This window comes from Solea senegalensis, linkage group LG14 (assembly GCF_019176455.1).
Source record: "Solea senegalensis isolate Sse05_10M linkage group LG14, IFAPA_SoseM_1, whole genome shotgun sequence".
NCBI classification, from domain to species: Eukaryota; Metazoa; Chordata; class Actinopteri; order Pleuronectiformes; family Soleidae; genus Solea; species Solea senegalensis.
The window spans coordinates 5877572-5889717 of NC_058034.1; the positions used below are offsets into that span (position 1 = coordinate 5877572).

General features: G+C 40.0%; 1 protein-coding gene across 8 annotated transcripts in view; it reads left to right on the forward strand.

The window, feature by feature from the left end:
* Window positions 1–252: 252 nt before the first annotated feature.
* tcf3b (transcription factor 3b) overlaps window positions 253–12146 on the forward strand; it is a 31641-nt gene continuing 19747 nt past the window's right edge. For 4 of the 8 annotated variants that reach the window (XM_044043787.1, XM_044043789.1, XM_044043792.1 and 1 more), the window contains exons 1-5: window positions 254–822; window positions 3886–3982; window positions 6167–6239; window positions 11247–11320; window positions 11931–12003. In XM_044043787.1, the coding sequence (XP_043899722.1) occupies window positions 3908–3982; window positions 6167–6239; window positions 11247–11320; window positions 11931–12003 (295 nt within the window). In that variant the 5' untranslated portion in view covers window positions 254–822; window positions 3886–3907. Of the gene's footprint in view, window positions 823–3885; window positions 3983–6166; window positions 6240–11246; window positions 11321–11930; window positions 12004–12146 lie in introns of all 8 variants that reach the window. The other 4 variants (XM_044043794.1, XM_044043790.1, XM_044043791.1 and 1 more) reach the window with 3 other exon arrangements.

Genomic DNA, 12146 nt, shown 5'->3' on the forward strand with positions numbered 1-12146 from the left:
TGAGACAGTAAAATTCTGACAAGCGGACACAGCAACTACAGTAATAAAATGATGTCAGCGGGCATGTTGGAGCCCCCTTCCGCCAGCCTCCCTGAGCACACAGGGAAAGTGAGCGTCAGGAAAAAGGGGAGACATTTTTTTATTTACAACACGTGATTGGTTGGCGTTGCTGTCAGTCAACTAAGCGCGCGTTCCCATTGGCTGAACCCCTTCGCATTTATCGTGCCATCTCGTCGAGCTGCTGCTGTGTAATCGCAGGTAACTTTCTTTCGGTAGCCTTCCGCCGAACGACCTAGTTCGCACAGCACTCCGGCATTTTTAAGTGTTTACGGATACAACACGGTAAACCGAGCTCAGGGGTGAGACTTGCCGTGTTTTTCGACCGCTTTGAGACGTAAAAGCCGCGTCCGTTTCTCCGTAAAATCAGCCCATCTCGCATAGGCGTTTGAAATCGGACACCGCTGGCGTTGAGGCCCTCACATTTGTGCGGAGGGATACGTTGTTGCGTCTGACAATGTGGACGGAGGTGGTGAAGATGTCTACGAGAGAAGAATGAAATCATCTCAGTTGTAACAACAAAAAAGGGGAGACGCGACATTAGTTGCTATAATAGATTTGTTTGCACACAGACTTGTTACGTTGAAGCAAACACGTGGGCGCTGCGTGAAAAGCGGGCTTTACCGGGACAAAAGGAAAACGTCCACTGTGCTCCAGTGCGTTTCATGCACTGAGATCGAAATTCTCTTGAAGTTTTATGTTTTTTTCCCCCTCGCGAGTCTCTTTTCTTTTCACTGTTGGATATCAGACACTCGGAGAGGAGAGGTAAAAACACACTCTTTCACTTCATGTTTCGGGCAAAGTTGCATGATTTGGTTGGCTGTCATTGACACCCATTTCGACGCCTGCGATTTTCGAAAGTTTTTTTTTCTTTTTTCGGGGGTGAATGTGTGGTTACAGCGGGGGATGTTAAGTTTTTGTCTGGGTTTGAGGTAGCTAGCTAAGTGTGTGATGGTCTCCCTGTCGACCACGGAGGAGAGGAGGAAATTACTCCTTTGTTCTGCAAAAAAACAGACTCCAATAACGTTAAGTGTTACTCCTGCTTTTTAACAGCGAGCCTTATTTTGGTTTTCCTCCCCCACCGTTTCTGGCTATAAGCTGAAAACATGAAATCTTCACGTTGTGTTACGTTGGCGAGCATTTAGCTAAACTTTCTGTTGTTAGCTTAGGCGTATTTTTTTCCACACAAGCCGTAAACAAACTTCCTATAATAGTTTGTTTTTAATAAACACACAATTTGCCAGTAGAAGTAGCCCTTTAAACGTCCCCCAGTGTAAGTGTCTGGCCACCAGCTAGACTTTATTTTATTACACATTTGGCAGGAAATTCCAGCTGCTCCCACCCCCACCGTCTCCACCACTGAACTCCCTCATAATGCTCCACTTGAACCCTAATGTGTGGAAGAAAGAGCTCGGTATTTGTTGCATTAAGTTTGGAGCATTGGTCTTTATTGTGAAAAGGATTACCACCTTTACCGTTACACTTGTGCTCTTTTCACTGGAGAGAGAGAGAAAAACACACACTACATAGAGGGAAATATGTATATGTTTTTCTTGGTTGTGTGTTTGTTTTTTTTGTTCTTATTTAATGTCATCATAGTTGAAAAATAAATGGTGAATGGATTTAGTTGTCAGCAGTGGCTCAGCTCACCCTGGATGTGGCCTAGCTTTACATGATCAAATAATGCTCTGCTCACATCCTTTGGTGCCCCAACATGTTTATTGTCATTGTTATAAACCGCTTTAGCCAGAGTGGTTATCATCATCATTATTGTTATAATAATAATAATAATAATATATAGTATTGTGCCTGGCACAGGACATTAACATCCGCTCCTGTTGGGCAGCGTTGAATCAACAGTTGAATATTTTCTGATAAGTGCGGCAGCCTCTTGTTTTTATTCCAGTTGTAACAGCACGGATATAAACACTTCTTGTATATGTAAACGTTCATCATCTGTAAACATCCGAATTTGGTTTTTAACGGCAAAATAGTGGCAGCCTAATTTTTGTGTGTGTGTGTGTGTTTTTTTTTTTTTAAATCGCATTTTTAATAAACATTGCATGTTTGCCTGAGTGGTAAAAACTAAACGTGGCCCACTTATGTTTTGAGAAATCATGTTTTTTTAAAATATGAGACGAGTTCCAAACAATATCCAAATTTGTTTTTTTTTAAAGTAAATTGGATCAATGTAATCCATTTTAAATGTTGAGATTTTTGGTGAAGCTGTGTAGAGGTTTGTTTACAGCTTCGTTGTGAAGAATGACCTGCCTTCTCTTGCCTTGTGTGGGGTGACAAAGACCCCTAATCTGCTTGCTTCAAATATTGATCCAGCAATAGCTGAAGATGCCATTTTGTTACATTAAGCCCCCTCCATGTGCTCTACTCCATTCACTTCCCTGGGTCAATCTTATTTGGTAACACTAAGTTTATTTTAATGGAGTGTTTGACCCAGTCAGTGCTCCACTGTCTGGCCTATCCAGAAGTTTTCCAAAAGCAGTGACAGCCATGTTCTGAGCCTATTTACACATGGAGCGATGTGTTGAGTGTGAGTTTACTTCCTTTCCTTGTCTCAAGGTTACATTAGTTATGCACCCCAGAGAGAGTTGGAGCGGCACTCTTTGTCTGTTTGACACAATCAAGAATACGAAGAAAGGGTGTTGCTTTTCAAACATGTAGAAATAATTATATTCAAAAAAATCTGCTCATCTAAATACTTTTGTTTTGCTTTAAAGTGGCTGTTAATTTGTTTTTAATTTCTTCACATGAATCCAAATATTCTGAGTTCACTTTTGTTAATGTCCTGAAACATGTTGTAGATCTTAAGACCATCTTTTTTCTCTTTTTTTTTCAATAAATTGCATCAATTAATGATAGTTCTGTGTTACAAAAGAGGCAGTAAAAGCACACCACCTGTTGGTGTCCAAGTGCCTCTGTTTCTCCAATCACTCCCCTTACCACTCTTTCCCTGTGAGGCTTGCAGAACCACTGCTCAGCATCAGAGAGCGGCCTTAGGCTTGTGTTGGAATGCAAAACACAGGGTAAATCCAGTATTCATGCTCACTGTGTCATTTGACAAGGTTCTTTCTGAGTTGACATATGGTAATTTAGTAATGACGTGTTTACATATAGTCATTAGCTCCGTCTTTCACCCCTATTTCCTTGGGCTAACAATAGTCCTAATTATGTCTCTAATTGTAAATGTAATACATTCTCTTTTATGTTGCAATGATCGACATATGGTTGTGTTATTCGCCATGGTTGCGTAAAAATGAAAGACAATTCTTTCAGTCATTATTTGGTACTGATGTGACGAAAGGCAATGTATTTCATGGCAGTGTCGTTTGAAGTGCTTGGAAGGGAAGGCAGTGTCTTTGAGAATTAGCAGTTTTTAGTAGACCTACCTAAAACGTATGTTGTCTCTTTTCTCTTATTGGACCGTATTTTCAGTGTGGTAGGAATTTGAGCTTTATGTTTTGGCCAGCTAATCCTCAGTTGATTTGGTTGAACTCACCAAATATGCAATATTTTTCTTTGACTTGGATACACATATTTTGCAAATTATTGCGAGCATTAATACAGTGCAATGGCACTATCGGAGTTGCTTTTATTTTTGAGAAAAATGCACTGGTTGCTTATGGGAAACTAACGTGCTACACATGTGAATTATCTCATGGGTTAATAGAAGGCGTGTGATATTAGCAAAGCTAGAGTAGTTTGAATCATTCATTTCCATCATCCTCCTTGTTCTTTTTGAGAACTACATGTAACTTCTCTTTGTGCTTGCTAGTGCCATTAAAATCCTGTATCTGCAAATTTCTCTCGTAGGGATTATTAGAGACTGAAGGGTATGAACGAACAGCAGCAAAGAATGGCTGCAGTGGAAACTGACAAGGAACTCAACGACCTCCTGGATTTCAGTGCGGTAAGAGAGCGGGAGAGTAGTCCTGGGTTGTTCTGGGTGGCAGTGGTAGGTGGGTGGCACTGGGAGAAACAAGCTAAAGAGTGCGATACAGGTCTGGAAAGAGATGGAGGTCTGAATGAGAGAAGTGGGTGGAAAGGTGTGTGGGAAGGGAAGCTTACTTTATCAAAATCTGTGACAAGTCACTTCAATATATTGCTATCCCTCATTCTGAGCGTGCAGTGCTAGTACTGATTCAAAGCATGGCAGGTAGAATGTTGCTTCAACTCAGGGTGAATGGTGAAAACGATACAGATTTTAAACATAGGTTCCTCAGTTAAGTAGGTGATGGAGAGCTACATCAACAAGGAAGTGTACCCATACTGTAATGAAATGGCACCTACTGTCAAATAATAGAGAATATGGATTGACTGTAGGAGATGGTGGAATTAATTTCACCTTTGTCAGTCTTGTTTACATTTTCTGTTCAGGGGTGATAATGTGATGTGTGATCTGTGTTGAGCAAACAGCCACTACATCTCTTCTTGTCATATTTTTAGTCTTAAGGAAAACATTTTCACAGAGATGCTTTCAGAGTGAATCCCCCTCAGACATTACCTACAAAGTGGATAGAGGTGTTCTGTTCACCTTTTATTTACCTGTGTTTCACTTTGCCCCGAAGCCTTTTGTTGAGCCTTATGCTAACATAAACAGCGCAAACGCCCAATGGAGCTGTTTTAGTTTTTTTTCCCTCCAAAATAAAACAAACAGTTGAAAGAGCTAAATTGCCAGCGCTGGAAAAATGATTAAACATCATGCACAACAGGTAGGACTAACAGAAGGGTAGAAATTATGGGCCTTTACAGAGTTCAGAATGGCATACAAGTTGATACCAATTCATATATTTCCTGCAGCCCTTCACAAAAACACTGTCTCTAAATTTCCAGGTTCTGTCGTACAAATGTATGAAATAACCAATTGATAATGGCTTCAGTTACAAGAATAACAGTTTTAGAGCAGTTTTTATTTAATACTTATGAAAGTTTACTTTCTGGTGTACAGTGTACATAGCCCAGATAAACATCTGTCTTCAGCTAATTATTTGCTGATTGCCCAATGACCATTAACAAGATTAATAATAAAGATAGCTGTGTGCAGCCAATAAATCTGTTCATCCCTAGTTTTTATACTAGAACCCAGCAGGACTCGCTTTATTTTTAGTGCCTTTTTGAAATGCAATGATGTGCATTGTTGGTCGAGCTCTGCGACAAGGACGTGTTTGAATTAGAGTAGTCGTATTCTCCATCACATTATTGGTATTCACATGAAAATTTACCCCAGAAAGAGGAGAATTTTTTTTTGTTGTGAAGGGGGTTTGTGGGTGGTTCTCAGCACACATTTGGGTTTGCGTTAGAAAAGCTCCAATTGACCAGCTGTCAGTTTGAATCAGCAGATGTTTTGTGACAATATGACATTCATAATATGGGTAAAGAACCGTCAAACGCCGTACCAACACATTTCCGTCTCTTTGTTTATTTGCTCGGTAGTCACAGAAATGCTTGTTAGACTGGACGTTGAATAAAGCAAATTATGTTTGAGAGGTCTGTGATCAAATGTGGAAAAAGGATGTTTTTGTATTTGTTTTTTGGACGCTATAGTTTTTTTTTCTTTCTTTAGATATGGTAGTTGCAGATTGTTTCATGGTTTTCTAGTTACTAGAAAGTGTGCTTTGTACAGTAGAGCTAGTCACTGAAATGATACCACACCACAGACATTTAGGCCACACTGTAGCCTCATGGTAAAGCCCACAGTAGCTTCCGCCTTTGAAAGTCGTGCCCCCATCATTTGAAGTTTAAGTACTGTGTATGTCTGGTTTCATATGTCCCAGATATGTAAAGGTTGAGCTTCAGTATGCTCTAAAATAGTCGTGCTTCAGTATTTTTCATATAAAAAACCAACTGACTGTATGTTTTTATAATCTGGTATTTTACTAATGAGGACTTTGAATGTTTATATCTCGATAGTCTTAACTAGCTGTTTCTAACATTTTTGCAATAGGTAGTGTTTACTTTCAACCAATGTAAAACTGAAGCAGCCCACCACTAAACAACACATGTATGTGATTTCATTTATGGTGGAAATAGGATGTGTGAAGTGTGCCACCCTTTGATTTATTGCTCACAGCATATTTCCTCCTCTGTCTTATAGATGTTTGCACCTCCAGTAGCCAATGGCAAGAACAGAACAATGACACTTGGAAGCACTCAGTTTAGTGGATCAGGTAAGTTTTTCATCTACTTACAAGTCACGCATTTTTGTTGTCGGTACCAAGTCATGATAACTTTGTTTTGCTTTGATTTGATTGTTTTGATGACCTGCGTCATGTGTCTAATATTTAGTTATACATTAAACAGTTGTTTTTTTATCAGAAGGAGGAAAAATGAATCAGTTAAATATACAGCCCACAAAATTTGGCATCAGTTATCAGCCAGCGATTTATAAAAATCGGCATCAGCCATAGAACAACAATATCGGTCAACCCACTATGCTCATGGCTTTACAATATTGATGAAATGGTTGTGTTGGCACTACACTGTTTACAAGAGCTTGAGTAGTTTAAACGTATGACTAATAAGCAGTGTCTGCGCTAGTTTTAGACTTGTTTATGTTCGGATTTCTTGATTGTTATCTTCGTAGAAGGCATTATTAGATTATAGATAATAGATTATAGATCGATAAAACATCATTATTATTATTATTAAGACTATTGCTTTTTGCCCTTTAACTGACCCGAATCTAGCATTGACACCATCTTGAGAAAATGGGAAAATAGGCCTCAATTCTTTTCAAGAATTCTTTTTGTACAAAGAAGTTCATTTGTGAACAGATTAAATGTAACTACGTAGGTTTTTATTGTAACCGTCTCTTCATTTAGATGTAGGCTTTTATTCCTTGACTTTTAAAGTTAAGATTAGCCGCCCTTTAAACCCCGTCAGCACCTGAAGCTTTTGAGCACGCTTTTCTCTCTTCCTGAATGTTATTAGTAAGTTGTGTTACTTCGGTTCCTGTCACCCTGCCAAACTGGCGTGTGAAATTGAGTCACACTCCCCAGTGTTCCCCAGAGTGAGAACTTGGCCACTGAGGAACAAAGACAAAAAAGGAGGCTTATGGACTTGAAACAACTCCCCCACCCTGAAGTGTAAAACACTCCTCCCCCAACACGACACAGGGCTCTTACCCCCACTGATCTGCAGGAAATGGCTTGAGTCCGAGACAATGTCCCTCACCCCTAGCTCACAGCCTCTTAAACTGGCCCAGCATGCAGTGAGTGGCCAGAGTGGAAGAGAGAGCTTGTTGAATAGGGATCAGCCTGTGGAAGGCAGGATTCTGTTTGTTTCTATTACAGCAGGCAATTACTAAGCAGTGAGGAGTTAATTCCTTCCCCCTCCCTTCCTCACATCCCAAAGTGTGGCCCTTGGTCATTGACACCCATTTTAATGTAATACTTCAAGCTGTCACATTTAACTTGAAGATCCGCAGGTATCCTCTCATAGCACCTGGTAGCCAAAAAATTCTAACATCTGTGAATTCAAACCCAGGAGTTTCTCATAGACTCATGCTATAAGAGATGTAGTAAAGAGTGTTGTATGTGTTTATGAAGAAAAATTCATCATATACTCTTGCACATAAATAAAGGAAAAGAGGATGCTAATATTATATAATCGAAAATGTTAAATTCATTTTTCAAATGCCCCAAACACAACATACTACTTCATAACACACTGTGCCAAGAGGCCAGGAAATGCGTTTTATAGAAGTGATTACCATCAAAGAACAATGTCCATCTATGACGTCACTTAGGCGGCTTGTATATTCAGGGACTCAGTAGCGCGGGAACGGCAGTGGGCAGCCCAGTAGACCACCAGACCACCTCTATTCATCAACACAAAAGTGCTCAGAGGGGTGCTAATTGCATTAAGCGTCTTTCTCCTGTCCTCAGTGGTGTGTGTGTGTGTGTTGGGAGGGGAGAGGAGAGGAATGGAAAGAAGTGAGGGACGTTTGAGAAGTAGAGGAGGTTGAGTGTGATGAAGTGTGTGTGGTGTGAGCAGGCCATGCCCACAAGCCTTCAGGCAGGCGTCCCCTCTGTCACCTTTGCAGCTGCTGGCAACGTCTTCAACCCCCCTCACACACGTACACAGCGCGTCGTGCTTGCTTTTGCCTGAAATCACAACAAACACTGTGAATTTGCACATGTGGTCACACCCGGTGGCTTGCTGGCGCGGTTTTGATTTTTGCACTCTGGGTTTTATACCTGTAAACATCTTGTTTTGTTGTATACTGTATTTTTCAGTGTGTTTTGAGTAGTAATAAAAAAACCCACTAAACCCTTAAGAAACAGGAAATCTCTGCATCTTCTCTCTGTGAGTAAATGTGTTGTTTTCATAGCCTGCAGTCATGAGAAGTGTTTGCCGGTCAAAAGATAAACATTTTTTCTAGAGCTCTGGTTGTGAGTCAGTGGGAGCACATTCACCATTTTGGCATTTTATTTTAAACGTTTTGCTTTAAAAGTTGGCTGTTCAAATGGTCATCACTTAATGGAGTTGTAGGCTTCATGTATTAACTAAAACATTAATTAATTAAACATTTTGTATTATGGTTCTAAAAGGCGCTGGTTATGCACTATCAGCAGATTGATATTTTCTTTTTAAATTCACACAGTCTAACACAGCATCAGAGGTAAACAAAGAGGGAAGATAACTTACAACAATATTAATACATGTGATGTGTGTAGGATAACATTTCCTTAACTTAACTTTCACTGAAAAGCAAACTTATTTCTTAAATTACCTGACGGGTATCACAATAATTATTGGTATTGATGAAAATCATTCTCATGATATCATGATTAAATCTTTGGTCTGTGCTATTGTGCTATAATGCTAGCATACGTGTTGCAACAATTAATAAAATCTTAATAATAAATTAATTTCTTACTCATCTTACTAACTAATTCATTAGTTTCTTTGCTATTTTAGGACAGAAAACTAATTGAATTTCTCGCTTCTTGCAATACATTTTAGGATGTTGTCATGTTTCTGACATAGCTTTTTTTAATTTTACCATATGATGGATTGATCAATAAAATGAGTAATAAATAATGGAAATGATTGTTGTAGATCTGGCCTTTGTTCGTTGGCCATTGTTAAAAGAAGGCATGGTTTGTGTTATATTTCTTTGATCTTTATGTACATCTGGATAAATTTCAATCATGAGCTGAGATTTCATATTAACCATGTAGTTGCCATTTAGATTGTATACAAATGCAGTCACAATCTAATGATGTGAATGTGGATCAGCACACAAATTATGGAACAGATTCCAGTGTATTTTGTGACTCTAAATGTTAAATTGTAAATTCAAAGCCACAGTTATTTATTGAAGGGATTGGTTGAACTGTTAAAACAGTTTCTACCAAATATAATATGAACACAGCAACAACTTTAAGGTGTTGATCACTATTTTTTAAGAGCACTTGAAGGTTGGTATGTACAACACCAGTATACATTTTTTATATCATTTTGGTTGCCTGTAGTGACTATCAAATTTGTGTTTTGTGATCCACATGAGAGAGAGGAACAACAGTAGGAAGATCCGTCTTCTAACATAGTTGAGCTCTTCTAGAACGGCTGAGTGTCATGTCACCTCAGCAGCTCTCCACCTCGTTTTAATTGCCTCCGAGTTAATTACTCCAGTAAGTGTGAAACAATGTTGTCAGACTTCTCCTGCACAGCCGTGCTTTCACTCGATCCACTGCACCCCTGCTGGCCAAATGGCGGCTACATAGGCGGGTGTATTGAGTGGTTTATTGAAAATAGCTGTGAAGATTGTGAACTTACTCTCCTAACTACTTGTTAGCATGTGAGGCACCTGCTGTAATCATGATTATTACATGTGAACATACTATATTTATTGTTCATAAATTGAGATGAACTTGTTTTTGTTAAAGTACATGAATTCATAGCTTAGCTAGAGGTAGACATCATTGCGGATGTCTGTTCTCTGAAGTGGATTTTTTATCTTGCTCTTTTGGTGCTACTTCTCCTGGCACCAAGCATTGTCTAAAAGTGTCTTCATACAAAGTCTGTCATCTTTATTTAGCAGCAAGCCCATCGCTAGAGTCCTGTGCCATTGGACATGGTTGTTGGTGGTGCAGCCGCACTGTATTGTTGCGGTGGCCTTTCAGCAGGGTTGATCTGACAGTGAGCGAGGCTGATCTTTTTGAGGTCCCCTTTCCTCCCTGCTTGCCTGATTCTCCATGCCACTGACATCAGCTCCATAGATCATGGCTGTCGCAGTGTGTGTAGGTGCTTGCACTGCTCTGTTAGTCTCATCACTCATTCTCACTCGTCAGCCGGGCTGATCTCGCCCAGACCCTTCTCACTCCTGTTCCTTTCTCCCTCCCTCTTTTTCTCTCTCTCCCTCCCCCCTCCCCTTGCTTTCTCCTTCCACTCGCTCATTGCTTTCTCACACACATTTTTTTAATTAGGCAAAAATCAAAGACGAAATATGAATATTCATAAGGAATCCGCATTAATATGCACAATTATGCAAATCAGCATGCAATTAAGCCTTGTGTCTCCTGAGAGCCTGGGTAGCATTAGTGCATAAGACAGGGAGAAGAGGATGATGGGGGTATTTTGGAGTTTTCTGCTCCACCAGTCTTTTGGCTGTATTTTTCCTTTGTCACACACATCAGTTCTTTCTTTACCTAAAACACCGTGATACGTGTTTTGACTTCACACATTTTGTTTGTGTGCTTGTATGCGTGAGATTGACTGAGTGGAATATGAATGTGCCTTAGATGACATTTTATCCTCTTGGATTACATTAGGGTAGTGAATGGTTAATTTCCTGCTATTCAGTGACCGTAATGAACACTAATGGGAACTCTGAACAGCATTTGCAGTGTGGTTTTTGCCAGCGACGGTTTGACATCGCAATACATCTTGAATGTGACGACAGTGTGTTTGATCAATACTGATGCTCTCTCTTGGCTTGTGCAATCCCATTGTGGCCACTTACGGACATAAAACAATAAGACTAGGACAGGGTGACGGTTTCCCTATATATGGTTCCAGTACTGGTATATTTCTTTCACATCTCTACACTGTGACACACAGGATAATTATTAAATGCTCCTTTTCAGTGATGGCTTACATGTTTTCCTCAACCCCCTTTGTGATTCTATCATATCTAATTCATACAAACTTGCTGTGTGTCTTTGCAGCACTAGATGAGCGCAGCGGCTCTGGGTCTTGGGGCTCGGGAGAACAGAACAGTCCCTCTTTCAGCCAAGGACGGGTAAGATCTGAATACACACAAACCCGCACTTGTAAGCTGCACACGATTTTAAGTTTGAAGATCCAAGCATTAACACCAGATGCCAAGATATTTTCACGCACTTGCACGTTTGCAGTTAATCACTCAACACAATCTTCTCTCCTAACCACCACAACAGCTTTGTGCTGTTTTTCTGCAGCGTGCCATGTTTGATTTAAAGTGGTGGTTTTACTTTCTACCTAATAACCTTGGCTCAGGTTCTTGTGTTGGCAAGCTCCCTGGTAGCCCAAAACCTCTGTGGAAGCCCACCAGTAATTGCAGCTTCACATCCGCCGTAACTGTCTTGGCACAACTCTTGTGTAAATACAAGGAACAGGGGGTGAAATAGATGCAGCAGGCTTTGATTACCACAAGTTGATAATTAAGAAAGTCAGTTTGAATCCCCAGAGCTGATGCAGATATGTTTGGCATGAATCCTGTTGGTTGGAAAAAGAAATCGGAGGGAGGGTACATTTTTAGCCATATAGGTGTGCCTTCAAGAGTGGTTGGAATTTTGTATTGTTTTATGTTTTATTTGCTTTTCTTTGTGTCACTCATGTTGCTTTGCATGTGTGCCTTTTGTTAACTACAGGGCTATGGAGAAGGATCCCACTACAGTGAGCATGAAGGCTTGTCCTCTCCCTTCATCAGTTCAGGAATCACAGGTATGCTTCTTTTTGGCACTCTTTAAGTCATTTTCCACAAGTGACTTTAATTTGTTTAAAAAAAACAAAACAACAACAACCCACAGTTAAGTTAGTAGCACTTGAGGAAAATTGGTGTATAAATTGGGCCAATTTACTTCTGC